The 27,606-nt window shown below is 37.0% G+C and overlaps 1 protein-coding gene across 4 annotated transcripts; it reads left to right on the plus strand.

The window, feature by feature from the left end:
* On the plus strand, positions 1–27,606 carry nudt5 (nudix (nucleoside diphosphate linked moiety X)-type motif 5). Of its 4 annotated transcripts, none has more exons than XM_051931411.1 (9): positions 1–113; positions 5,124–5,255; positions 5,355–5,571; positions 5,876–5,943; positions 13,760–13,812; positions 16,661–16,768; positions 19,465–19,560; positions 20,963–23,848; positions 27,375–27,606. In XM_051931411.1, exons 3-8 carry the CDS (start codon positions 5,509–5,511, stop codon positions 21,127–21,129), a joined length of 555 nt encoding a protein of 184 aa, XP_051787371.1. In that variant the 5' UTR covers positions 1–113; positions 5,124–5,255; positions 5,355–5,508; the 3' UTR covers positions 21,130–23,848; positions 27,375–27,606. The 4 variants fall into 4 exon arrangements, with proteins under 4 accessions (XP_051787371.1, XP_051787374.1, XP_051787367.1 ...); XM_051931407.1 differs by having other exon boundaries at positions 70–259; XM_051931414.1 differs by lacking the exon at positions 5,124–5,255 and having other exon boundaries at positions 24–113.

A 27,606-nucleotide genomic window follows, 5' to 3' on the forward strand; every position in this document is an offset into this window, starting at 1 on the left:
TGCGAATTTGGTGTGGGTTTCAGTCCGGAAGTTGTCGCGCCTGACTGGGATGAGTGCAGTGCCAGCCAGGGTTGTTTAATGAACGGAGCGCATAGTGAAGACCCGAGTCTGCGGTGAGAACGCGCTCCTCTTTATCAAAGCATACAGATGGTAGCAGACTACATAATAATTACAGTTGCTCTTACATATCTGGTAATCGAGCATGCAGGGGACTTGTTGAAAAGGGAAGAGTGAGCAAGAGAGTATTTTTAGTCTTAAGGTATTGTAGCGATCATTTCATTGACACCAGTTTGTTTATGGATTGTTTTATTAAATGATGATGTCTGTAAACTGGTGCATGTATTCTCAACAACTTTCATACCTGGATTTGAGAATTTGAATCCTGTTGTATTTAGTCGTTATGTTACGGACAGTTTCAATTTGTAATAATGCGGGTTATGATAGTTGCTCTTAGTAGTCTGATGTTGTTAGTTTAGTTCATAGCTATTTTCGACACGCGAAATAACTAAATTCAAAAGTTTCGAGAATGGCAACGTATAACCAAAATATTCATGTAACTTTTTTTTTTTTTTTAATTTATCAGTGTTTATCGCAAAGATCACTACTTTAGAAAGTAACAGTCAGCGGCCATCCTCCATCTCATGCAACTGGCACAATTACAATTCATTACAAGTATGACACCGCTCGTTGGGTTAGAGGGACTTGCGATCTAGTCATTGTTTCTGTAAACGTACCATACTCTGATGTATCACAGACCTATATGTTAGATTAATTTTACATTACTGGTGGTTTAAGTCGCTCCTCCTTTTTTAATATATTAACACCAGCTAATGCTGTAGTTTTAAAAACTACAAAATTGATTTTTTTTTCCCAGAGGTTTAATTTTATTTTATTGTGTGTGCAGCGCCTACTTGTTGCAAAATAGAAACTGCACTGTTAAGTCTGAGTTAGTTTGGCAATTAGAATACATGTTGATAATTTTTAATATCTTGTAAGCATAACCCTCCATTATATAAATCATAACATACTACATCAAAGAAGGTATATTTGTCATCAATAACCAGCTGTCCTTCACTGACTATGTTGCAACAGTCTCTTAGTCTTGGCAATATCTGCAAGAAAGTATGAAGTACAGCTCCTGGTCCAGGCTTTGGTCATGCCATGTCTGGACTACAGCAACTCTCTGCTGGCAGGAGCACTGGCATGTGTCATCAGGTTGCTGCAGATGGTTCAAAATGCAGCAGCATGTCTGGTGTTCAACCAACCATGGCAAGCACTTGAACCCCCTCTTTTCAGATCACTATATTGGCTCCCCATAGATAGATAGATAGATATTTTATTAATCCCAAGGGGAAATTCACATAGCGGCATGTGTATAGTATAAATCCTTGATGCTTGATTACAGAGTAGTTAATAAGTCAGCACCCATATTTATGGAGACACCTCTGAGGTCCTATGCTACTTCTTGCCCACTCAGATTTGCTGATGAACTGCATCTGGAGCTGCCACCTCTGCGTGGCATCAAATCTCAATCCAGATTCTTTTCATGTGTAGGTAGCTCATAGAATGAGCTGCTCTCCTCTATTCCAAGTTCTGACTCACTCAATGTGTTTAGAAAGTGTTTGAAAATTCTCTCGCTTAGTGAATTTCTGTCTGATAAGTTTTTGTAATCTAGGAATTGTTGTAACTAGCTTGTATTTTGTTCTTAGCTGTTCACTTGTGGTGATCAATTTTTTAGCCTTGCCCTGTAACACTTGTTCCCAATCAGTCCTCAGACTGATGTTTACTTGATTATGTTAACTTCTTTTAGTAAGTTGCTTTGGATAAATACGCCTGCTAAGGAAAATTAATGTAAATATTATGCTGTTAAAATATTGTAATGTCTGATTAACCTGTAATTGGTTGGAACATGCTGTGCAAACACAAATCATCAGAGTAGGGATACACAATTGAAACAGCTTAATGTAGTTATTCAAATAAAGTACCTGTCACATACAGGTGCATCTCAATAAATTAGAATATCATTGAAAAGTTAATTTATTTCAGTAATTCAATTAAAAAAGTGAAACTCACATATTATATAGACTCATTACACACAGAGTGATATATTTCAAGCGTTCAATTCTTTTTATTGTGCTGATTATGGTTTATAGCTGATGAAAACCCAAAATTAAGTATTTCAGAAAATTAGAATATTGTGAAAAAGTTCAATATTGTAGACTCATGGTGTTACACTCTACTCAGCTAATTAACCCAAAATACCTGCAAAGGTGTCCTGAGCCTTTAAATGGTCTGTCAGTCTGGTTCAGTAGGACACACAATCATGGGGAAGACTGCTGACTTGACAGTTGTCAAGAAGACAGTCATTGACACCCTCCACAAGGAGGGTAAGCCACAAAAGGTCATTGCCAAAGAAGATGGCTGTTCACAGAGTGCTGTATCTAAGCATATTAATGGAAAGTTGAGTGGAAGGTAAAAATGTGGCAGAAAAAGGTACACAAGCAACAGGGATAACTGCAGCTTTGAGAGGATTGTGAAACACAGCTCATTCAAGAATTTGGGGGAGATTCACAAGGAGTGGACTATGGTGTGGCTGGAGTCAGTGCTTCAAGAGCTACCACACACAGATGTATCCAGGACATGGGCTACAACTGTCGCATTCCTTGTGTCAAACCACTCCTGAACCGGTGACAACATCAGAAGCGTCTTACCTGGGCTAAGGAGAAAATGGACTGGACCGTTGCTCAGTGGTCCAAAGTCCTCTTTTCAGATGAAGGTAAATTTTGCATTTCATTTGGAAATCAAGGTCCCAGAGTCTGGAGGATAAGTGGAGGGGCACAGAATCCAAGTTGCTTGAGGTCCATTGTGAAGTTTCCACAATCAGTGATGATATGGAGAGCTGTGTCATCTGCTGGTGTTGGTCCACTGTGTTTTATCAAGTCCAAAGTCAGTGCAGCCATCTACCAGGAAATTTTAGAGCACTTTATGCTTTCCTCTGCTGACAAGCTGCCAAAAGTACCAATACCTGGTTTAATGACCATGGTATCACTTGATTGGCCAGCAAACTCACCTGACCTAAACCTTATAGAGAATCTATGGGGTATTGCCAAGAGGAAGATGAGAGACACAAGACCCAACAATGCAGGTGAGATGAAGGCCGCTATCAAAGCATCCTGGGCTTCCATAACACCTCAGCACTGCCACAGCTGACCTCCTCTATGCCACGCCACATTGATGCAGTAATTCATGCAAAAGGAGCCCCGACCAAGTATTGAGTACGTACATGGACATACAGTACATTTCAGTAGGCCAACATTTCTGTATTAAAATCATTTTTTTTATTGGTCTTATGTAATATTCTATTTTTTTGAGATTCTGAATTTTGAGTTTTCATTACCTGTAAGCCATAATCAGCACAATGAAAAGAAATAAAATGCTTGAAATATATTACTCTGTGTGTAATGAATCTATGAGTTTCATTTTTTGAATTAATTTACTGAAATAAATTACCTTTTCGATGACATTCTAATTTATTGAGATGCACCTGTATGCTGTCGTAGAAAATATTCTTAACTGAGAATGATATATTTTGTTTTTTGCAGAATACATATGAGAGGTTTGACCATAAAGGCTACATGACAATAAACTCAATGGTATAGAAGAAGCTGAGCTTAGGACAAAAATGCATAGTGAAATTAAGAGTTCTGCTTTTTCATTCCCCTTGAGGGCAGATTATGTCACACAGCCCACATATTTTTTTCCACAACAATGCCAGGAGGAAAATTATATTTGAAGAGTTTGGTGAAACTATTGATACCTTCTGTGCCACATACCTTTTTTCTTATAGTAAACATTGCTTAAATGTATAACTGGTATAATTCAATAGAAAATGAACATGTTAGAATAATAAAAATAGTAATGGTGCAGATCTAGCTGGCCACAGCTCCTTTATGAAAAAACCCTATAAAGACTCCTTGCATCATCAAATACTGTGTAAATTAAGTAACATTTTTGAATGAATTCTTTGATATTTTATTGGACAGTGTGGTATAGTGGCTATGTCTTTAAGCTCAGGGTTGCCTGTTCTATTGCTGACTGACTGTATGACTTCCTATTTAAACACCTGAACTATATTCTATTCTTCTGAGTCATCTGTTAAATATACATTATAGAACCTTGCTTGATAGGACAGTGCAGACAAATATGTGGAAAATGACAGTTCTGTGGAAAACATTCTGAAATAAACAGGAATGACAACTGAAGAGAAGGCACATGTGCTGGAAAGTGGTTATGTTGCTTTCAGTTTGTCCTCTCATAATAAAAGTCACAATGAAACGCATGATATGTATTCTACTGGTATTTGTGGCAGATAAAAAGGAAAGATACTTGGCAGTAGCTAGGAGCATAGCTGTTAAGCAGTTTTGTTATAAAAGGGCTCACTCTTGAACAGTAAGCCAAAAACCATGAACTGGAAAAAAGTGGAGAAAGTGCATACTGCTGGGGGTCTCAGCAATAACTCTCTGAATGTCATTTTTAGACAGTCACTATGATGTATCAGGTTTCTTATCTGTGAATAAAACTTAATGTTGGTTCTAGCATTTAAAAAAGAACACCGGTGATGATATTACTCTTATTACAATGTTTCTCGGTGATATTAATCATACTAAATTCTCCAGTGTAGACAGGATTCCATGTAGTTACGGAACTGGACAGTAAAACACAAGGCGGGAGGTTATTTCCAAACAAATGATCTAGTGTGTTATGTCAGGAAGTCACTTAACCAGCGCTGGCAGTGTTACAGAAATATATGAACATCATAAAGCACATCAGAAGAATATTAATTATTAAAGAAAAGAGAAAAAGGCTCAAAGGAATTTGGGGTAGGGCACCAGTCCAACTTTTAGTCGGATTTTATCCATTCATTTTCTAAAGCCGTTTGATGGGACAGCTGGTACCTACATTGCAAAGTTGACACCTGTTAATTTCATTTTAATTGTTTTGTTCTTTTTCTTTTTATAAAATTTCTGTGTGTTTTCAATGAAAACTATCTTGTTGTATTTAAACGGAAAAAGAAGTTCAGGTAATGTGAAATTTACTTTGCACCTATGTTTCATTCTTAACAGAACTTGTAGGTTGATGACTTACTTTCTCAGTTTGAGGATTTTGGATACTTCTGCAAAGACCTTTAGGGTTACACACCAGTAATGTGGGTCTGAAGTACCAGAAGATCTGATTTTAACTTGCCCATAATTTTGGTAAATATTATGTATTAGTTGTGTATCTTAAGAGAATGAAAATAAAAAGTAGAACCTTTTGCATTGCAGTACATTTTTTAAAGCATTTCTTTTTCTCAGGTATGAAGATTTGTATATAGCCATTTAAAAACATTCAGCTGGGCCAGGGAACATTTGATCTGTAACCAGTGTTTACATAAAACTATTGACTAGTGTGGGATTTCTCAATTCTGGAATTTGAGCCACTGGACTAAAAGGAATCTCAGCAGTTAACATGAGCAACGAAGAGGTCACAGACATAGCTAAATGTACACAACCAGCTGTCATTAAAGAAGAGGTAATAGTAATTACAATTATATTTCAGATATTTATGTATATTTTAATTGTATGTATGGGTTGTCTTTACTTGTTTAATCATATTAAGTCCTCTAGACTCTTTTCCTAATTTTATTTTTAAATCTTAAGAAGAAGAGTATATAACTTATGACCTACTTTAACAATGATACATAAAGCTTAAACTTTAAAAATGCAAGCGTCTTGTCTAATTTTATATATTTTGCTATTGCTTCAGTTGCTGTATTCAATATTTTGTTTTTGAGCAACTATTTGTAAAGTCCATTTTACACTTTGTTTTTTCTCAGGTAATCACAGAAGGAAAATGGGTAAAACTTGAGCAGACTACCTATCTTGATCCTTCTGGAAAAACAAGGTAGCATTCTCAGAAAAAATAACTCTTAAAATGTAGAGAACAAAACATTTGTTTTATTTAAAATGGATATATAGCAAAAGTTAATATTTCAGTTAGCTATGTTATTTGTTAAAGGCAAGCAAGATAGCAATAACAGAAAAACACAAACATGTATTTTGTTTAAGTTTCTCTAAGAACATTAAAGCTGCACTGCCCAGTGTTGTTGATTTTATAGCACACATTACATTTACAATTTTCAAAATATTGTTAGATCATGAAATGAGTAAAGATCTTTTTTTTTTTTTTGGCTTGAAGCCTTGGAAGATTTTTATGTATCTGCTCTAATACAGCAAAAGCAGACTGAAAGTGTAGCAGAAATGCTGGTGCAATTTGTGGAGCAGAATCTGCTGTAGCATGACTATTTTAAAATGAAGCCATGAACAGCAACCTTCAAACATTTCTGTTATTAATATAATATTATTACAGTAAAAGGCATACTTTGTTTCATTTAGTTATTTCATTCTTGCAGTGTAGCTTAGGGGCTAGCATGCTAAAAAGTGTAAGCCACAAGTTTGTCCATCAGTCCCCATTGCTGATACACAGTGCAGCTTAACCTCCCACTTATTGAGCTGTGGAAATATTTAAATAGATACTAAACATTGCTATGGATAACCATAAATTAATATAGAGTATGAATATGTAGTATGTTCATATGTGTAAAATTTTACAGGTTTTTACTGTCAGAGTACATTACACTGAAGCCAGGACTCTGAATAATGTATGTGCTAGAAATAAATCATTGTGCTACTAACATAAATGCTACAGGGTTTTTTGTGTTATACAGACGGTGCATAAATAACACACAACGTGAGCACTTTGAAAATTATTGATAAAATCTAAGCAAATCCAATTTAAGTATCCCTCCTATGTTTTTCAAAGACAGTTTCATATATTGTGCAGCTTTGGCTGATAGTACTGTACATTTTAACTAAAAGCGAGATGAACACTTCTGTGTGGCAAGAAAAACGTTCTGTTTAATAACTTGGGAACTATGGCGTTATTTTAATGGGGTGGGCAGATATGAGAGAAAATGGAATCCTCTCACATATATATATAAAAAATTTCCAGCATAACATTATTTGAATAACATTAGAAAGTATATTGAAATAACCCAATAAAATGTGTCAAATTTGTCCACCCTTGAATTTTATTATGCTCCAGTAATTTTTATCATTTTGGATAAATATGTTTGCAAGAAATATTAATGTATTTTAGAGATTGTTTAATCTTTTTCTTTAATTTTAAATTTCTGTAGTTAATGTTGCGTATGTAGATTTTTATGTTATTGAGAAAAATCTGATTACACAAAGTACTTGTTGAAAACAGAAGGTTGGAAAGATGTGTAATAACTACAATTTAAAATAAATTGCTGAAGACTGAAGAATTTTAATTTTTTATGTTTAATATAAAAACTTTTAGGAATTGTGTGCAGGCTTATATGGATTTTAAACGCATTGAATTTTTGCTGTTTTAAATAAGAATGTAGTACAATATCATAAGCAATTAAGGCTTTCTTTGAAGGTTTCTTTATTTAGTCATGTTTACACAAGAAAACATGAAATTTGCCTTCTCAGTTGCATCTAATAACTGAGAGAATGAAATAAAACAAACCAAATAGAGACAAGATAGGTTAAGGTATGGCACTTTGATAGTGTATATTTACACAAAAATGGTTACAGGATACATATCAAACCTCTACTGTTCTCTCCGATATTCCTTATTAAAAAGTCATTTGGCACTAAGAAGAAAAGAATTTCTAGACCAACTTGTGTGGGTTTTCAAAGTGACTATCCATCCTGATTTACTGAAGTTCTTAATGTAATGGATGTCTGTCATCAGTTGAGATGATTTCGTTTCTTTAGCATTGACCTCTGACACACACTTACCAAATCATCTGCATCAGCCCCAATAACTTTAGCTGCATGCTTAGTAATCTGCTGGAGCTTTTATAAATTTTGGTTTGTCAGACCACTAAACCAGGCAATGAACCTGAAAGTGATAATAGACTAAATCATACTGCGATAAAGAACAACATGAGGTCCTTGTCTACTTTAAATAGTTTGAATTTACGGAGGAGAAATAAGCGCTGATTGCATTAAGAGAAAATTTTTTTGTATTTGTATTCTAATTAAGATTGTTATCTAAGCTAGTATTTATATTCAGTCACCTGCTCCCCCTGAATAACAATGGGTGAACATACCGATGTCTGTCTCTTAAAATAAAATATAATTTCTTTGGTCTTTTTTATATGCAGAGTGAGAGAGTTCTTATTGCACCAGTTTACCATACAGTTCACTTGATTTAGAATAGTGGCTTTCATCCTCCCCAGATATGCATCCTATGAGCAGAGGTGGGTAGAGTAGCCAAAACTTGTACTCAAGTAAGAGTAGCGTTACTTCAAAATAATATCACTCAAGTAGAAGTAAAAAGTAGTCATCCAAAAAATTACTCAAGTATTAGTAAAAAAGTACAGTATTTGGTGAAAAGACTACTCAAGTAACTGTTTGATCATAATAAATGATTTATTTTTTAGAAATGTTGTAATAAGACAGACAAAACTATAAAATAATGTGCAAATTCTGCTATTTCCAAATAATAAAATAAAAAATGAGTAAAAATAAATAACATCTTTACAAAATAAAGATACACAAATAACAAAAAGTTCCAAATCACAGTTTTTCATAACAAAGCTTTTGAAGCCAATACCTGCAGTAGGTAACATGTATGTTTGGACAGTGCAAACTACTTATGGTGACAAAATATACTGTACACTGACAGTATAATACTGCATATTCACTTGCCCTCCAAATAGCACAACTGATAGAAAATAACATTAGAACAAGGCAGCTTGTGCACATACAAGAAGTCTCACTTTAACTTGACGGTCTGCGCATGTTTGGTTAAAATGTGCTTGTTCTTCACTCAGTGAAGTGATGGTTAAGCTTCAGCAGGAGTTGGCTCTCATTTTTCTTATATTCTTTCTTTCCCTGTCTGCTGTCTGTGAGGAGTTTGTGCCACTATGCTGTTACAGTTTGTGTGTTATCATGTGACTACATGGCTATGTCTGATTTGTGAAATGGAGCCGTGTGATTATTGTTGCTACGTCTGATTGGTGAAACAGTCATGCAGTAGATCCACTGGCGGCTTCTCTCTGGCAAAAATATAGCGTATATAATGGAAATAAAGTAACGATTCGAGTGTTGCCCAATGTAGCAGAGTAAGAGTAGCGCTTCTTCTTCACAAATGTACTCAAGTAAAAGTAAAAAGTATGGTGCAGTAAAACTACTCTTAGAAGTACAATTTTTTAAAAAAGGTACTCAAGTAAATGTAACAGAGTAAATGTATCTCGTTACTACCCACCTCTGCCTATGAGCATGGTGTCATCAGCATACTTGATAACGTAGAGGTGGTCATTGTTCTGTCTCAGGTCACTTGTGTACAGAGTAAATAGTAATTATGATAAGACATACCCTTGTGGACTTCCAAAGTTTGAATGAATGACTTTTGAAAAAGCTTCCTGTACTTTGACTGTCTGTGAATGATTTAAAAGAAAGTACTGAATCCATAATGTGATAAAAGGGTTAATATTCATACTGTTCAGTTTCCCAATCGATATGTGAGACTGTATGGTATTGAATGCTGAAGAAAAATCCAAAAATAGGACTCTGACATATGAACCAGGCTTATCGAGAAAGGTGTAGATTTGATATAACAAGCAGAGCGTCTTTAACACTTCTGTTTACACAGTAAGCAAATTGGTTGTTATCTTAAAAACACTTTGTCTCTGTCATTAAGATGCTTTTCACCAAATGTTCAATGCATTTCACTGAAATAGAGGTGAGTGCCACTGGTCTGTAGTCATTTAGGCAGCTTAGCCTGGAAACTTCAGTAACAGGGGTAAAGATTGTTTCCACAGCTCAGGTACAATACCACAGGTCAGAAGCCAGTTAAAAAGCAAATGAAAACCTGGAGAGAGCTGCTTAAAGCAGGATTTTAAGAGCCAACCTGATATGCCTTCTGGCCCATTGCCCTGTTTGTTTTAACCTGCTGCAAGCCTTCCTCCACTTCGATTAAACTAACATTCTTTATTCCTTGACTGGTTAACATTTTTATTTGCTACTGTATTTTCAATTTTTTTTTTAAACATTTCATTAATTTGCATCTAAGAAGATGAAAATCCAGTGTTTAAGTAATGCCTCAAAGTTTGCAATGATTTTTCTCCCATGCTGCAAAACATCTTAAGTTTCCCGAACAAGAAGTTGCATAGGGTGCATATGGTGTTGTCTGTAATAGACTGGTTGCCTGTTCAGTTTATGTATTATGCCTGTTCCTACCATGTTAGATTCACACCTAGCCATAACCACCTGAGGGAGTGAATGTATTTCAAAATAATTTGTTAGATTTTTTTTTTCCATGTGGTAGTATCTCAAATTTAAGCAGGACTAAATCAGTCATTATGGAGAATAGTATGTACTTTTGCATAGTGAAACAGGAAGGGACATTTGCACGACCCACGTGTTGAACTATAAAAAGGGAAACTGCAAAGGATAAATGAGACAGACTTTTAGTTTTGTTTATGGGAGCTGATCTCAAAGGGGAGCATTTGCATTAACACTAGAATTACCAGAGTCTACGAAAAAACTCGTAGATCCGGCCCACCTTAAAACCGTTCTCACCTCTCTTTTGTCTTCTAAATGTGCCGATTAAGAGGAGCAGCGAGCAGCCGGCTATTCCATCCCCCACCGTCGCAGAACGTTCACTAAGTTTTCCCAGCTCATGCCTTGTTTGATTACCTGGGAGTGACTGAACTGCTGGAGTTTTAGAATAGAAATAATAGATCGCTATTTGGAATACATGCATTTCATGCGTGTTCCGTTTCTACAGTAATCTGTGTAAACACATTGCTAAAACAGAAACTTTTTCATATTTTAGTAATAAATGTTACAAAATGTAGGCATAAAACTATAGAATGTGTAAAGCCCGAGTTCCTAAGATCAAATAAACACTTCCACAAAAGCTTCACACACCATATAACAGCTTCCGTGGCGTAGCGCGCTAAGATTTGCCTCTCAGACAGAGTAGCTTTTCTCTGCCTCACAAACATGAGTTCAATTCCCCGCTGGGGATAAAGTGTTACTTCTTTTTTTTCTTTTTAACCTCAAACGGACATAAAATTTGTAAATTGGTATGCATTGTCAGTTAATGAGATCGTTATATTTTCATGTGGGATGCTCCTTTTAAAATATTTTTTTAACAATTGAGACTGCAATTAACATGAACAACTGTCCTTATAACTTATTTTTTTCAAGATCCATAACACACAGACAGACAGAGCACTGCGTAATACAGAGACAGACAGGCAGAGATATACAAACAAACAGGGAAGGCACATGTACTGAAAGAAAAAAAAATCAACATGCGAGTTGTTTCTGCAGCACTGAATAAGCTCACCCGCTCTAACATCACCCCTCCCCCAATCTGACTCTCTAAGTAACAGCACAAGTACAGACGCAAACCAAGTGTAATCAAGAGTCCTGGTTCGATCCCCACTCACTCCTATATTTGCCGTTTTCAGTAGTAAGCTGCTCTTTTTGTTAATATTATACAGTACACACATGCACTTGGTTTGTGTCTGTACTTGCGCTGTTACTTAGAGAGTCAGATCGGGGGTGGGGTGATGTTAGAGCGGGTGTGCTCATTCAGTGCTGCAGAAACAACGCACATATTGATTTTTTTTTCTTTCAGTACATGTGCCTTCCCTGTTTATTTGTATATCTCTGCCTGTCTGTCTCTGTATTACGCAGTGCTCTGTCTGTCTGTGTGTTATGGATCTTGAAAAAATAAGTTATAAGGACGGTTTGCTGACTTGGAGCACCACTGCCTTACTGTGCCACAGAGACGCGAGTTCGATTCCCAGCTTTGAAGAAAGTGGTTTTTTTTTCCTCAAACGGACATTGAATTTATAAATTGGTATGCACTGTAAATCGTTAGCTTTAAAATGTCAATCGTGGTTATTTCTGTTGATTAATTCATGCTTTTTTACTTAGAGTCAGAACAGGAGCTTTTTCAGCTTATTCAGCTTCTGATCTGACTCAAACAGCGCCAGTATAACTTCACACCCAACCTGACGCTGCTCGTTTTCAAATAATATTGCATTACTTCGACGATGTTTTCTGATTGGTACTATTCGCGTCATAAAATGATTTCTTCAAAACGTCACATATATTTGTGTCTTTCTTTTTTTAAAATGTGCGTTGTAGCACTCAGCAACTGACCACCTGCATGTTCTTGCGCACACTAAATCAGACAGCGCTATATGCAATCATCAGATTCAAATGTTAACAGTTATATAGCACAGAATGGAAATCAGCAGTTCTTAGCATTCCACCTACTGTAACTTGCTTTCTTTTTTCTTCGGTTATAGTCTTGAATAAAAGTGCACTTGTTTTGTTATACTTTTACATCAACATATGTTCCTGTGTTTGAGCTACATGGGCATGCTCAAAAAATACACGTATAATGCCACGAAAAGTGCATGCAGACACTTCAGTTCGCAAGCATTGGTACGACAATGCAGTCACAAGTACACTGCAGAGCTGTAGTGCGTCTTTATGTGAAAACAGCATCAGATGGGGAGTGTCTGATGATTGCATATAGCGCTGAAGTTACTGCTCTTTACTATGCTTTCCTCTGCATGTCCTGGAGTACAAAAGAAACAGCATACAGCAACACGTGGGGACTGGCAATACTGGGGGGAAAAAACACGCGGTCGTATGTATCGTGATACACTGCAGAACTATAGCGCGTCTTTATGTAAAAACAGCAGTGTCAGGTGGGGGGCGGTAGGGATGGATCCTGAACACGACTGAGACAATGAAAAATGAATTTTAAAAAAATAAAGCTAACCTTTACAAATATCATAAATTACACCAGCTGTTACAGACTGAAATCAAATGTATCATTTTATTCTAAAATAGTGAAAATAAGAACACTTCTCAAATGGGAGTTGTGCAGGATCGAACTCATGAGCTTCTGATTCCCAGTCAGCGACTGATACTGTTACGCCACGGAAGCAGTGATAGTTAAGTCATGTCAATGTCTCACACTAAGACAGGTTTTTTTGGCGGTGGCTTTTTTTGTACCTTTTGTGAAAGTGTTTCTTTGATATTTGGACTTCAGGCTTCATACATTATATAGTTTATGCCTACATTTTGTCATTTGCTACTAGAATATTGTAAACCGTTTCTGTTTTAACAATGTGTTTACACAGATTACTGTAGAAATGCAACACATATGAAATGCGTGTGTTCCAAATAACAATCTTATTATTTCTACTCTAAAACTCCACTTCACTCCCAGATAATCAATCAAGGCATTAGCTGGGAAAAGCTTGTTTACATTCTAAGTCGTTGGGGGGATGGAATAGCCGGCTGCTGGCAACTTGTCTTTATCAGTACATTTAGATGACAAAAGACGCTGGCGGAGAGGTGAGAAAGGTTTTAAGAAGCGATTTAAGGTGGGCCGGATCTACGAGTTTTTCGTAGGCTCTGGTAATTCTAGTGTTAAACATATTAGATATTTAAAGAAATGTGCTTTATGTTTGATCTGTATGAATTATTGGGCTCAAGAGTGACAAATCTGTTCCATTAAAATATTTATTCATTGTATAAGAACCTCAGTATCGTAACTAATTTACAAATAGATTTAAGATGCTTGCAGTGCTTAAATCTTAACTATGCTTTAAGAACATATTGTTAATTTTCTTCTTCTGATTTAGAACCTGGGAAACTGTGAAAAGAACAACAAAATCTCAGACTTGTTCTGCTGATGGTAGGTGAACTCGATTAAATCATAATTTGTGAATGATGTCTAAAATAGTTATTTTTAAACAAAAACTTCCTGGTTTATCCTCTGTCTCCCTCTGAAGATTCCAAATGCATTATTTACTCATCTAGGGCCTCATGCATAACGCTGTGCGTAGAACTCACACTAAAACATGGTGTACAGACAAAAGTGGAAATGTGCCTACACACAAAAATATTCAGATGCACAAAACCGTGCGTAAGCCAACTTCCATGCACTTCAGCTCCATAAGTCCCGGTCAGCATGAAAAGTAATGCACGTGCATGCACCTACCACCCCACCCCAACTCCTCACAAAATTTTGCTACTTTAATATGCAAATCAAAATAAACATCACCTTCCCTGTTCAGTGTTTGGTTAAAAGACAATGGCAAAAGCACTTGAAAAAAAGAATTTTTAGCAAATACGAAGTGGAGGCAAGGAAAAACTACTATTTCTTGGCTTAAGCAGTGGTATGTAAATAACAAAAGGAAGTTGATTGAGTGATACAGAGTAGCTGAGACACTCGAAAGTTCAAGTTCAGAAAGTCGCACATTGCCCGAAATAAATAAGAAGTGGTCAGATATCAAAGTCACCGTGAAAAGGTGAGTTGTAGCCCACTGTCTTGAGTGTCATACAGAAGCATATTAGAGTACAGAGAAAAAAAGAACAAATAGGGGCACTGTGGGGGTTGGTTGAAATTTCCACTTTAATCTTGTAGTTTATTTTGTCATTAAAGTAGAATGTCATAAGCTTGATCTTAAAATCAATGTTAAATTTACTAGTGTTTCTCAGATCCCATCATATCTAAAATAGCACGTTAAATACTTCATATTGTATGTGTTCTTCTATGTGCTCTATGCATATGAATCAGTACATGCTTCTTAAACGGGCTTTCTCTTACACCGACAGGACACAGAATACATTACATTCATTATATTACAGCTTGTGGTAGCAGTGAGCTGGCGCCCCGTCCAGAGATTGTTCCTGCCTCATGGAAGATGCTTGCTGGGATGTGCATACCAGTCGATGAAATAATTTAATGCAGCAGTGCTGTCTCTTCCAAAACTTTTAAGGATCATTGAAATATCTTTTAGTACATGTTTAATTATTCCATCCATCTGTCCATCTAGTCCCTGCAAGCATACAGGGCAAGGCAGGACCAATCCCTGGACAGGGCGCCAGCTCATCACTACAGCTGCACCACCATTCCCACATGTTTAATTATTAACAGTATACATTATTTAAAAATTCATCTATATAATGTAATACACATACTTTAATGCATTTCCTCTTAAAAATGATATCAAGAGCTCCAAGAAGATAGATCATGGAAATGTAAATCAACTTAGAAGCCAGTCATCATCTGCAAATATGTGCTGTCTTCTATTGAATTGAATTCCTTTATTGTTATTGTATTGTACAATGAGATTCAATATGCAATTCCTCCATAAACTTATTTTCCTATATAATAACAATAATAATTATAATATGATTAAAAACAATGAAAGATCAGTATGAAAGCATAAGTACAATATACATGTACATATAGTGCAGATAGTGCAAATAGTTTATAAAGTGGCTCAGGTTCTGCAATATTACAACTGTAGTGCAAGTTTGCAGTGAAGTAATTGTAATTCTAAGTATAAACTGTTCTATTGGGAGCACTTGATGAACTGATTGAGTGCTTTTGTAGCTCTTGGGATGAAACTGTTTCTGAACCTCAAGGTTCATGAAGGAAACGCTCTGAAGCGTTTGCCAAATGGGAGAAGTTCAAATAGACTGTGTTAATGGCTGAGGCATTGTGTGCTGTAAATGGTCTCCAGGGTAGAAGCTGTATCCCGATAATCCTCTGTGCTCTCGACATTGTACAGCTGTGATTCCACACTCAGATACAGTGGGTTAAAATACTCTGAGTGGTGTACTGAGAGTAACAACGCCAAAGCAGCTATGGTATTTGGAATAGTTTGGCCATTCTGTGGACCATTTTATCATTACAGGTTGATTACAATCAGATGCCTTAAATTTATAAATGATATGTGGTTAATTTCAGTGTATTTGTTAAAGCCGGGGCGGCATGGTGGTGCAGTGGGTAGCGCTGCTGCCTCGCAGTTGGGAGACCTGGGGACCTGGGTTCGCTTCCCGGGTCCTCCCTGCGTGGAATTTGCATGTTCTCCCCGTGTCTGCGTGGGTTTCCTCCGGGCGCTCCGGTTTCCTCCCACAGTCCAAAGACATGGTGGTTAGGTGGATTGGCGTTTCTAAATTGGCCCTAGTGTGTGCTTGGTGTGTGGGTGTTTGTGTGTGTCCTGCAGTGGGTTGGCACCCTGCCCGGGATTGGTTCCTGCCTTGTGCCCTGTGTTGGCTGGGATTGGCTCCAGCAGACCCCCGTGACCGTGTGTTCGGATTCAGCGGGTTGGAAAATGGATGGATGGAGGTTAAAAGAGAAACACAGTGATTAAATCTATTGCCTCTTCTGGAAAAGAACATTTCTCATCAGGGTCTTTGGTGAACCAGAATGAATAAGAGACCTAATTAAATTATTTTTTGATTAAGTTAAAATTTATGTGCAGGAGTACATAACCTGTATTTCTGTATTTACAGTGAGTTATAAGTGATTAATTAGCAGTAACAAAATTTACCCAAAAAAGGAAGTAAATGTCAAAAGTATTTAATGTGTAATGTACAGAAAGAAGATTTATGTGACATTTTAAAACAAAATTAGATTTTTATAGAATTTAACTTTTTGAGTTTTCTTTTTTAATTTGCTTGTCTTGTTAAAAAGTGTTTAATTTTATTACACAATAATAGTTAAGCATTTTACTCACTTGTTTTTCTAGGTGTAGGAATATTTGCTACTTTGAAAAGAACTCTACATTTTGACTGCCTTGTTATGGTTAAACAGTTCAGACCACCAATCGGATGCTATTGTCTTGAATTTCCAGCAGGTAATTAAATTTAACATTTAATTTTAACTGATGGAGTATAAAATTTTTCTTTAATAATCATGCATATATAGCACATACTCCTATTAAATTGGTAAAGCAGTACTTAGATCATTTTGCTGAACTGGATCATCTTTAAAGGTAACTTTGCGTTCACATGCACAGGAAAAGACATTTTAACATAAGTTAATGTTCCAATCCCCTCTTTATTTATGTTAGTATTTATTTTCTGTATCTAAAATTATAACTTGACTAATCAAAAATCTAATTAAACATACATTTAAATTTCTTTAAGCTAGTGAAAACACTGACTTTTCCAATGACATTTGAACTAGTCAATAGTAATTTCAGAAATCTGAGATATCTTTAATGTATTTGAATTAAATACTGTATAGCAACAGTGTTACTTAATATCTATTGCCATACTGCTATGCCATATGTCTGCAATGTTCAAAGGAATGGCAGAAGCAGTAAAGGTTAAAGCATCCGTAAAAGCGAGAACAGTTTAGGGTCCCAGCACATGAGACAGCATGCATTAATATATGCTACGGTCCAAGTTTAAATTTAGGGATCTCGGGTTAACCTGGGGACCTTTGAAGAATATGCTGTGCTCTGAGATTTGTGTCAATATTATACAGTGCATCCGGAAAGTATTCACAGCGCATCACTTTTTCCACATTTTGTTATGTTACAGCCTTATTCCAAAATGGATTAAATTAATTTTTTCCTCAGAATTCTGCACACAACACCCCATAATGACAACGTGAAAAAAGTTTACTTGAGGTTTTTGCAAATGTATTAAAAATAAAAAAACTGAGAAGTCCCATGTGAGTGTCTTATAGATGTGAATGTGCAGTTTGTGAATTGAAAAGCCCAGATGAAATCTGAAGATCTCTGCTGGTGACAGAAGATTTGAACCTTTAATGAGAAGCTTGGGTATAATCTTTGCAATTTGAATGTGACCTCCGAGATGACCCAGTGACTTGCGTTTTGGAAAGTAGTGCTGACATCCTCCGAAGGGAGGATTGACACCTACTGCCAACAAAATACAGTCATATGAAAAAGTTTGGGAACCCCTCTCAGCCTGCATACTTTCAATAAAAAAAGATAACAGTGGTATATCTTTCATTACCTAGGAACATCGGAGTACTGGGGTGTTTTCTGAACAAAGATTTTTAGTGAAGCAGTATTTAGTTGTATGAAATTAAATCAAATATGAAAAACTGGCTGTGCAAAAATTTTGCTGATTTGAATGCATGTAACTGCTCAATACTGATTACTTGCAGCACCAAATTGGTTGGATTAGCTCGTTAAGCCTTGAACTTCATAGACCGGTGTGTCCAATCATGAGAAAAGGTATTTAAGGTGGTCAATTGCAAGTTGTGCTTCCTTTCCTTTGACTCCCCTCTGAAGAGTGACAGCATGGGATCCTCAAAGCAACTCTCAAAAGATCCGAAAACAAAGACCCTGGTTAAGGGGAAGGCTACAAAAAGCTATCTCAGAGGTTTAAACTGTCAGTTTCAACTGTAAGGAATGTAATCAGGAAATGGAAGGCCACAGGCACAGTTGCTGTTAAACCCAGCAGGTCTGGCAGGGCAAGAATAATACAGGAGTGGCATATGCGCAGGATTGTGAGAATGGTTACAGACAGAGGTTCCATCATGCTGTGGGGCTGTGTGGCTAGTTCAGGGACTGGGGCCCTTGTTAAAGTTGAGGGTCGGGTGAATTCAACCCAATATCAACAAATTCTTCAGGATAATGTTCAAGCATCAGTCTCAAAGTTGAAGTTACGCAGGGGTTGGATATTCTAACAAGACAATGACCCAAAACACAGTTTGAAATCTACAAAGGCATTCATGCAGAGGGAGAAGTACAATGTTCTGGAATGGCTGTCACAGTCCCCTGACTTGAATATCATCAAAAATCTATGGGATGATTTGAAGCAGGCTGTCCATGCTCGGCAGTCATCAAATTTAACTGAACTGGAGAGATTTTGGATGGAAGAATGGTCAAAAATACCTCCATCCAGAATCCAGACACTCATCAAAGGCTATAGGAGGTGTCTAGAAACTGTTATATTAGCAAAAGGAGGCTCAACTAAGTATTGATGTAATATCTCTGTTGGGGTGCCCAAATTTCTGCACCTGTCTAATTTTGTTATGATGCATATTGCATTTTTTCTGTTAATCCAATGAACTTAATGTCACTGCTGAAATTCTCATGTTTCCATAATGCATGTCATATATTAAAAGGAAGTTGCTACTTTGAAAGCTCAGCCAATCCATCCATTTTCCAACCCGCTGAATCCGAACACAGGGTCACGGGGGTCTGCTGGAGCCAATCCCAGCCAACACAGGGCACAAGGCAGGAAACAATCCTGGGCAGGGTGCCAACCCACCACAGAGCTCAGCCAATGATAAACAAAAATCCAAAGAATTAAGAGGGGTTCCCAAAGTTTTTCATATGACTGTATATATATATATATATATACTCTGTGGACATAAAGCTGCAGCACAGAACAGTAACTTGGGCTGTATAATGGATTTGTATATATATAGTATGGGCATGTGCTTGGACTGTGAGAGGAAATTTGATTACTGAAATGTAAATGTAACTCACTGGCAAAGTTGGATCAGTGTTATTTTCTTTAATTTGTACATTAAAATGGTGTTTATTGTTTTTATAATTGTATGTGTTAGGTCTTATTGATCCTAATGAAACAGCTGGGGAAGCAGCGTTAAGAGAGCTATTGGAAGAAACTGGGTATAAAGGGGAAGTGATTGGCGTTTCTCCAGGTAATTTTCATACATTCTGTGGTACATAATTTTAGGTACAGGGTTGTCAAGCGAAGCTTGTTGCAGGACTGATTTTTTTTTTTTCTTTCTACTGCCACAAGTCTATGTGGGTTCCTGAACTATCACCAGGCATATAGCATATATGTTACTACTTACTTCAGGCAGTGTACTTTGGTTTTGTTTCCAAAATCACATACTAGTTGACTACAATTCAATTCAGCAGTTTAATAAACAAGATAGCCCATCATAAGATGAGCAGTGAGCAAGTGAATTATAACCAGCTAATAGGCTTACATGCAGATGTCTGTAGTTGTTGAGAGCTTTGCTCTGTGATGGAAAATTCTAACATTTCACCTTATTTAAGGGGGAAATAGCATATATAGGTGCCATATTAGTATACAGCTTCAGTATCTGCCTGAAAATGTGATAGTTTTATTTTGCAATGTTCCTTTACATCACACTTCAAATAAAAACCTTCTCATAAGAACATTTGGCATAGAGGACTAGATGACTGGATAAGTAGCCTGCTGAAATTAGTCATTGCAGTAGTTAGAGCAAACTGCATATTGGTTTTCAATTGTTTTCACTTTAGTGCATTTTACTGTGTCACTATCTTGTTCTTTTCTACACTGTAATGTGACTGATGATCAGTAGTAAAGATCCTGAGTAAGGCAGGCAGAATGGTAGAGTGTCTAAGGCACTGGACTTTAAACTCCCAAGGGTGCCACTCAGTTCTGGCCTTCGACTCACCATACCATGTGACCCTGAGTAAATCATTTACTTCTCCTGCATTCCAACTGTTTAAAAAAAAAAAAAGTTTTAACAAATTCTGATTTTGTAAGCTAACTTGGATTAAGGCATTATCTATTGAGAAACAAAAGTAATAAAATAATACTAAATCATAAAAATGTCAAATCAAAATAAAAGATCAGTAGCAGAGCCAGTGTGCCTTACTGTTAGATGATAAGTCAGAACTAGCAATGATTTTAAATACTTTACTCTGCTAACAGTATTTTATGTTTTTCATAACTAAACTATTTTTATGGTTGTTGCCTTTAATCTTTGACTAACAAAGCCATGTGTAATTAATCATTTTCATTGTTACTGAAGTTTTATTTTAAATGTGGATGATTTTTCAGTTGTTTTCTTCCTTTAATTTTAAATGCCTATTGACATCTTGACCCAGGTCAGTTTTACAATTTAGAAAAAAAAATCCTGTAGCCATTACTAAAAAAAAGATTTGCTATATTTAGTAAAAGGGGAAAGGGAAGATTTTCTTTTGCACTATTTTGCAACGTAACTGTAAAGTTATTAGGTTTTTAATATTTGTTGTCTTGTTAATTGATCATAAACTTTTAAAGATTTTAGTGCTGTGAATAATCATTAATTTTACCACTCCCAGTAATTTGTTTAGACCCTGGATTAACAAACTGTACAACACACATTGTGACTGTCAACATTAATGGCGATGATCCAGAAAACATTAAACCTAAACAGCAGCTTGGTGAGTACCTCTTAAAAATTGGCAGAGCTGATGTGGATTCCTCTGTTCCTCTGAAGAAGCCTTAAGTGGTGCCTTTGGAGTCTTAATAATCGCTAAGCATTTGATCAGGGAAACTGGCATTCCTGTTCAGCTTTTTACATCAAGATAACAGGCATATATAGCTGTAGACAATAGAACTGAAGCATTTCAGATGACATCACTAACTAAATGGTGACCTGTGCAAACATAGTACATTTCAGAATGGCCTTTTTTAATATTTCATATTTAAAATATATGTCTTTAATTCAATTATTACTAATTCAGTTCAGTTTTATTGTCTCAAATAGGTCACTTGGTTTGTGAATAAGTTTTTTACAAAGAGACGATGACATGACATTAAAAACACATTACAAAGAACACACACATCAAACATACACGTAGTACAAGAAAAATGCAAAGTCAAGCACATTCCTAGTTGACATGACAGAACTCGTGTCTTAGTTAGCTACAGAAAGCACACGTTTGCTGGATACTTGAGGCCACTTGAAGAGAGTCAGCAGCACAGTACAGTTATTATTACAATAACAGCATAACTTGACCTTTTATGGATTTTTTTTTTCTTTTTGTTGCCTCACTTTTTCTAATATACAGTAATCCCTCCTCCATCGCGGGGGTTGCGTTCCAGAGCCATCCGCGAAGTAGAAACCATATGTTTATATGGTTATTTTTATATTGTCATGCTTGGGTCACAGATTTGCGCAGAAACACTGGAGGTTGTAGAGAGACAGGAACGTTATTCAAACACTGCAAACAAACATTTGTCTCTTTTTCAAAAGTTTAAACTGTGCTCCATGACAAGACAGAGATGACAGTTCTGTCTCACAATTAAAAGAATGCAAACATATCTTCCTCTTCAAAGGAGCAAACAAATCAATAGGGCTGTTTGCTTTTAAGTATGCGAAGCACCGCGGCACAAAGCTGTTGAAGGCGGCAGCTCACACCCCCTCTGTCAGGAGCAGAGAGAGAGAGAGAGAGACAGATAAAAAAATCAATACGTGCCCTTCGTGCTTTTAAGTATGCGAAGCACCGTGCAGCATGTCACTTCACGAAGCAGCTGCACAGAAGGTAGCCAACGTGAAGATAATCTTTCAGCATTTTTAGACGAGCGTCCGTATCGTCTAGGTGTGTGAACAGCCCCCCTGCTCACACCCCCTACGTCAGGATCAGAAAAAGTCAGCGCAAGAGAGAGAGAGAGAGAGAGAGAAAAGTAAGTTGGGTAGCTTCTCAGCCATCTGCCAATAGCGTCCGTTGTATGAAATCAACTGGGCAAACCAACTGAGGAAGCATGTACCAGAAATTAAAAGACCCATTGTCCTCAGAAATCCGCGAACCAGCAAAAAATCTGCGATATATATTTAAATATGCTTACATATAAAATCCGCGATGGAGTGAAGCCGTGAAAGGCGAAGCGCGATACAGCGAGGGATCACTGTATTATTAATGAATACTTTACCAGCATAACAGGTTAAGTCTCATGTGACCTACATCACATCAGTCAGGTTTTTTGCTTATTACATTTCATCTGTCTGGGATTCAAATTCCATATTAGTGTGGTTTGTTTTACTTCTTGCCATTGTCAAAATGGAGATGAATATAGTCTACCTTAAAATTGTGCTTCTATCTCCATGATGTGTAATCTACCCGTGGATCATTTTAGCTTTAAACAAACTGATAAATCTCGGCAGACACTTTTTACTTCATTTGCTGCCATTATCAATGTGATCAGCAAATAGAGCTTATTGGAGTTCACTCAGACCAATTCTATAACTTACTGAATAACAAATCCTATGTGGAAAGTTTAGCTCAGACTGAGCCAAAATCACTTCTGTCCTTAAAAGGCCGTTGTGCTGCAAAAAGTACAGTTCAATATTTAAACAAACAGCATCTGTTGTAGCCTAAAGCAATAATCACATTAAAAAATGTTTTGGCTTTACTGATTTGAAGTTAAAAAAAATCACAGAGAAGAAATGTGTTATTCAGTAAAATGAAAGAAGTGGTGACAGGTCAGAGCCCTGAAGGCTTTGTATTTGAAGAACCAAATAACTGAACTAGTAAAATGCTTAATGAAAGCGTCAAGAGTTTGTTCTGAATTTAAGCTGTTTCTTCATAGGACTTCCATAATAACACTAATACTAACATCTTAGAATGGCCTCTTTCAGTGTGTTGAACCTGATTCCCTCATCTTTAAGGAACTGACTTGGTGTGCTGTATATACAGTACAAGACATTTACAAAGGGGGCTCAAGAAGCATTGTGAGAGTAGATATTTTCATACTTTCATTGTATTGTTTTAAAATAAAAACACATTACACAGAAGTTATTGTAATGGAGAATTTTTCTAGAGCCAGTAGATAGATTTTTATTTTTTATTTTTAAAGATTTAGTTTTTATTCATCATTATAACAGTCACTTAAATAAAGCAAATAAATCCTTTGAAGTTTGTATGTTAAATGCATTGTGTTATTTGGTTAATATAATGTCAAGTATTCTCTAATGTTTACTTAAATGATGGCAACAATGATATTCTATAAAGTCTGTCTGCTGTATGTATTCCGTGAAGATGCACAATACTTACTATTTTTCTGTTCTTTCCTTTCAGCTGACGGAGGTAGGTTGGTTTAATGTTTTGTTGATCCAGTCATCTTTTAGTGTGAAAATACTCCAGTGGACATTTATCTTTCATTTTTTACAGAATTTGTGGAGGTGATCCTAATACCTGTGAACGAGTTTCACAAGAAAATTGATGGTAGGTTTTGAACATTTTCAATACACTGACACTGGATAAAGGTTTGCTGCATTTGCTGTGGGCTTAGCGCTCAGCCTGGGTCATGTGGTCACCTGACCTCCTTCCACATCCCCTGATGGGCAAAGTATGTAAACTCTATGTGCACTGAATTGGCATTCCAGCCAGGGCTGATGTTGGCGTTCACTTGATGCTGCCTGCTCATCCTGTGTTGAAGCCAGGGAGTTTAAAATAATAGAAGGAACCCATGGTTAACTTTTTCTCTGACAATCCCCATTGCTGTGTGTTCTAATTTTTCATGAAACAGCATCCGCATCTATAGACATTTGCTGTCCCACACACAGAATGTGATTTATGTGTATTCAGTTTAATTTTTATAGCACCTGTCCTCCCACAACCCCACAGCTCTCTACCCATTCACAAATATAATTAAAACAAGGCACAAAAGAACATACCACACAAACATGCAGTGTAGAAAACATTCCCCATGCAATATAGACATAGATGGACATGTACAGTATATGACCAAAGGTTTGTGGAAACCTGACCACCACAACTATATTGGCTTGTGGACATCCCATTCCAAAACCATAGGCATTAATACAGAGCTGGCCCTCTCTTTGCAGCTGTAACAGCCTCCACTCTTCTGGGAAGGCTTTCCACAACATTTTTGTGTTTTGGGAGTTCAGCTAAAAGTGCATTTGTGAAGTCAGGTACTGATGTTGGATGAGAAGACTAATCAGTGTTTTACAGTTCATTCCAAAGGTGTTTAGTAGGGTTGGGATCAAGTCTGTGTACAGACCACTCGACTTTCTCCATATCATTATGAATGATGGCTTTGTGCCATCCTCCACCAGCCTTTACAGTGGGCATTATGCCATCCAGAAGGTAGCACCAAATTCTGATTCATCATTCACACTACCAGATAGTGAAATGTGAGTCATCACTACAGAGAACACAATTCCACAGCTCCAGAGTCAAATGGCCGCATGTTTTACACCACACCATTGATGGTGGCATGCTTTACACCAACCCATTTCATGAAGCTCCCGACACACAGTTCTTATGCTGGTGTTGCTTCCAGAGGCAGTTTGGAACCCTTTTATGATAGGATAGGCAAGTTTTACACACTTTGCTCTGTCAGTTTGCGTTGTCTATCACTTCATGGCTGACCTGTTGTTGTTCCTAGACCCCTCCACTTCATACTAATACAAGTGACAGTTTCAGTTCAGTTCTAACAGAATGGAAATATCAAAGGTGGCATCCTGTGAAAGTGCCATGTTTAAAGTCACTAAGCTTATTCTACCACCAGTGTTTGTCAATGGACATAGCATGGCTATGTGCATGATTTGAGCTGTAACACCTTAACTCAGTCATTTGGGGGGGGGGGCGACTACATAACATCTGGCCATATAGTGTATCGGAGTGAGCTCAGCACTAGTTGATGGATCAATGCTGCCCACCGGCTATAATTTGATGAACTCCATCTTCATTCTTCTTGAAGCACTTAGCTGTCAGCATAGGCTGTGTATTTCAAAAGGTAGTGCATGAAGTCAATTATTGTTTTTGATTCAGTATTTATAGTTCATACCAAGTGGGTATTGATTTTATTGGTGATTACAGTTCATTTTTAATGCATGTCCATACACTTTATTTTTTATTAGTCTCATCTTAACATACGGTCATATGAAATAGTTTGGGAACCCCTCTTAATTCTTTGGATTTTTGTTTATCATTGGCTGAGCTTTCAAAGCAGCAACTTCCTTTTAATGTATGACATGCCTTATAGAAACAGTAGTATTTCAGCAGTGACATTAAGTTTATTGGATTAACAGAATATATGCAATATACATCATAACAGAATTAGACAGGTGCAGAAATTTGGGCAACCCAACAGAGATATTACATCAATACTTAGTTGAGCCTCCTTTTGCTAATATAACAGCCTCTAGACGCCTCCTATAGCCTTTGATGAGTGTCTGGATTCTGGATGGAGGTATTTTTGACCATTCTTCCATACAAAATCTCTCCAGTTCAATTAAATTTGATGACTGCCGAGCATGGATAGCCTGCTTCAAATCATCCCATAGACTTTCGATGATATTCAAGTCAGGGGACTGTGACAGCCATTCCAGATCATTGTACTTTTCCCTCTGCATAAATGCCTTTGCAGATTTTGAACTGTGTTTTGGGTCATTGTCTTGTTGGAATATCCAACCCCTGCGTAACTTCAACTTTGTGACTGATGCTTGAACATTATCCTGAAGAATTTGTTGATATTGGGGTGAATTCATCCGACCCTCGACTTTAACAAGGGCCCCAGTCCCTGAACTAGCCACACAGCCCCACAGCATGATGGAACCTCCACCAAATTTGACAGTAGGTAGCAGGTATTTTTTTTTTTTTTTTTTGGAATGCGGTGTTCTTATTCCGCCATGCAAAGCGCTTTTTGTTATGACCAAATAACTCAATTTTTGTCTCATCAGTCCAAAGCACTTTGTTCCAAAATGAATCTGGCTTGTCTAAATGAGTATTTGCATACAACAAGTGACTCTGTTTGTAGCGTGAGTGCAGAAAGGGCTTCTTTCTCATCACCCTGCCATACAGATGTTCTTTGTGCAAATTGCACTGAATTGTAGAACGATGTACAGATACACCATCTGCAGCAAGATGTTCCTGTGGGTCTTTGGAGGTGATCTGTGGGTTGTCTGTAATGATTCTCACAATCCTGTGCAAATGCCGCTCCTGTATTTTTCTTGGTCTGCCAGACCTGGGTTTAACAGCAACTGTGCCTGTGGCCTTCCATTTTCTGATTACATTCCTTACAGTTGAAACTGACAGTTTAAACCTCTGAGATAGCTTTTTGTAGCCTTCCCCTAAACCATGAGACTGAACAATCTTTGTTTTCAGATCTTTTGAGAGTTGCTTTGAGGATCCCATGCTGTCACTCTTCAGAGGAGAGTCAAAGGGAAGCACAACTTGCAATTGACCACCTTAAATACCTTTTCTCATGATTGGACACACCTGTCTATGAAGTTCAAGGCTTAACGAGCTAATCCAACCAATTTGGTGCTGCAAGTAATCAGTATTGAGCAGTTACATGCATTCAAATCAGCAAAATTACAAGGGTACTCACATTTTTGCACATCCAGTTTTTCACATTTGATTTAATTTCATACAACTAAATACTGATTCACTAAAAATCTTTGTTCGGAAAACACCCCAGTACTCCGATGTTCCTAAGAAATGAAAGACATACCACTGTTATCTTTTTTGTTGAAAGTAAATTATTATGCAGGCTGAGAGGCGTTCCCAAACTTTTTCATATGACAGTATATTAAGTAGCTTGCTAGTAGAGGAGTAAAGAGTGAGAAGAGTGCAGACCTGTGATCAGATGTGGGTCTCATTGAGTATCTGATCTCAGTGATTTTTAAGAGCCTACAAAAATGGCTGAATGACCGTACTCACTTGAGCTCTCCATGAAGTGTTAATTTCATTGTTGCTTGTTTTGTTTCTGTTTATTCTACAGAGATGGTGAAGAACGAACACATTGTAGTGGACTCTAAAGTGTATATCTATGCCATGGGAATGACTTGTGCAACAGCAAAACCAAACGAGCTGCCAGTTCTCAAAGCCTGAATTCCCTTCAGACATCTGTCGCATTTACACTTTCTATGCCAAGAGCATTCCATAGACGTATCTTCATTCAAAGCAATCAGTACTGGAAAAAAGTTTATGTGCCTTGTTTGTTTTTGTTTTTT

Source organism: Erpetoichthys calabaricus, chromosome 1 (assembly GCF_900747795.2).
Source record: "Erpetoichthys calabaricus chromosome 1, fErpCal1.3, whole genome shotgun sequence".
NCBI lineage: Eukaryota > Metazoa > Chordata > Cladistia > Polypteriformes > Polypteridae > Erpetoichthys > Erpetoichthys calabaricus.

What these genes read in the sequence shown, in the direction of transcription:
- nudt5 (XM_051931411.1), top strand. Translation starts at nt 5,509, where the DNA reads ATGAGCAACGAAGAGGTCACAGACATAGCTAAATGTACACAACCAGCT. An exon ending in CAGCTGTCATTAAAGAAGAG is followed by an intron (nt 5,572 to 5,875) that starts GTAATAGTAATT and finishes GTTTTTTCTCAG; the next exon opens with GTAATCACAGAAGGAAAATG. An exon ending in TCAGACTTGTTCTGCTGATG is followed by an intron (nt 13,813 to 16,660) that starts GTAGGTGAACTC and finishes TTGTTTTTCTAG; the next exon opens with GTGTAGGAATATTTGCTACT.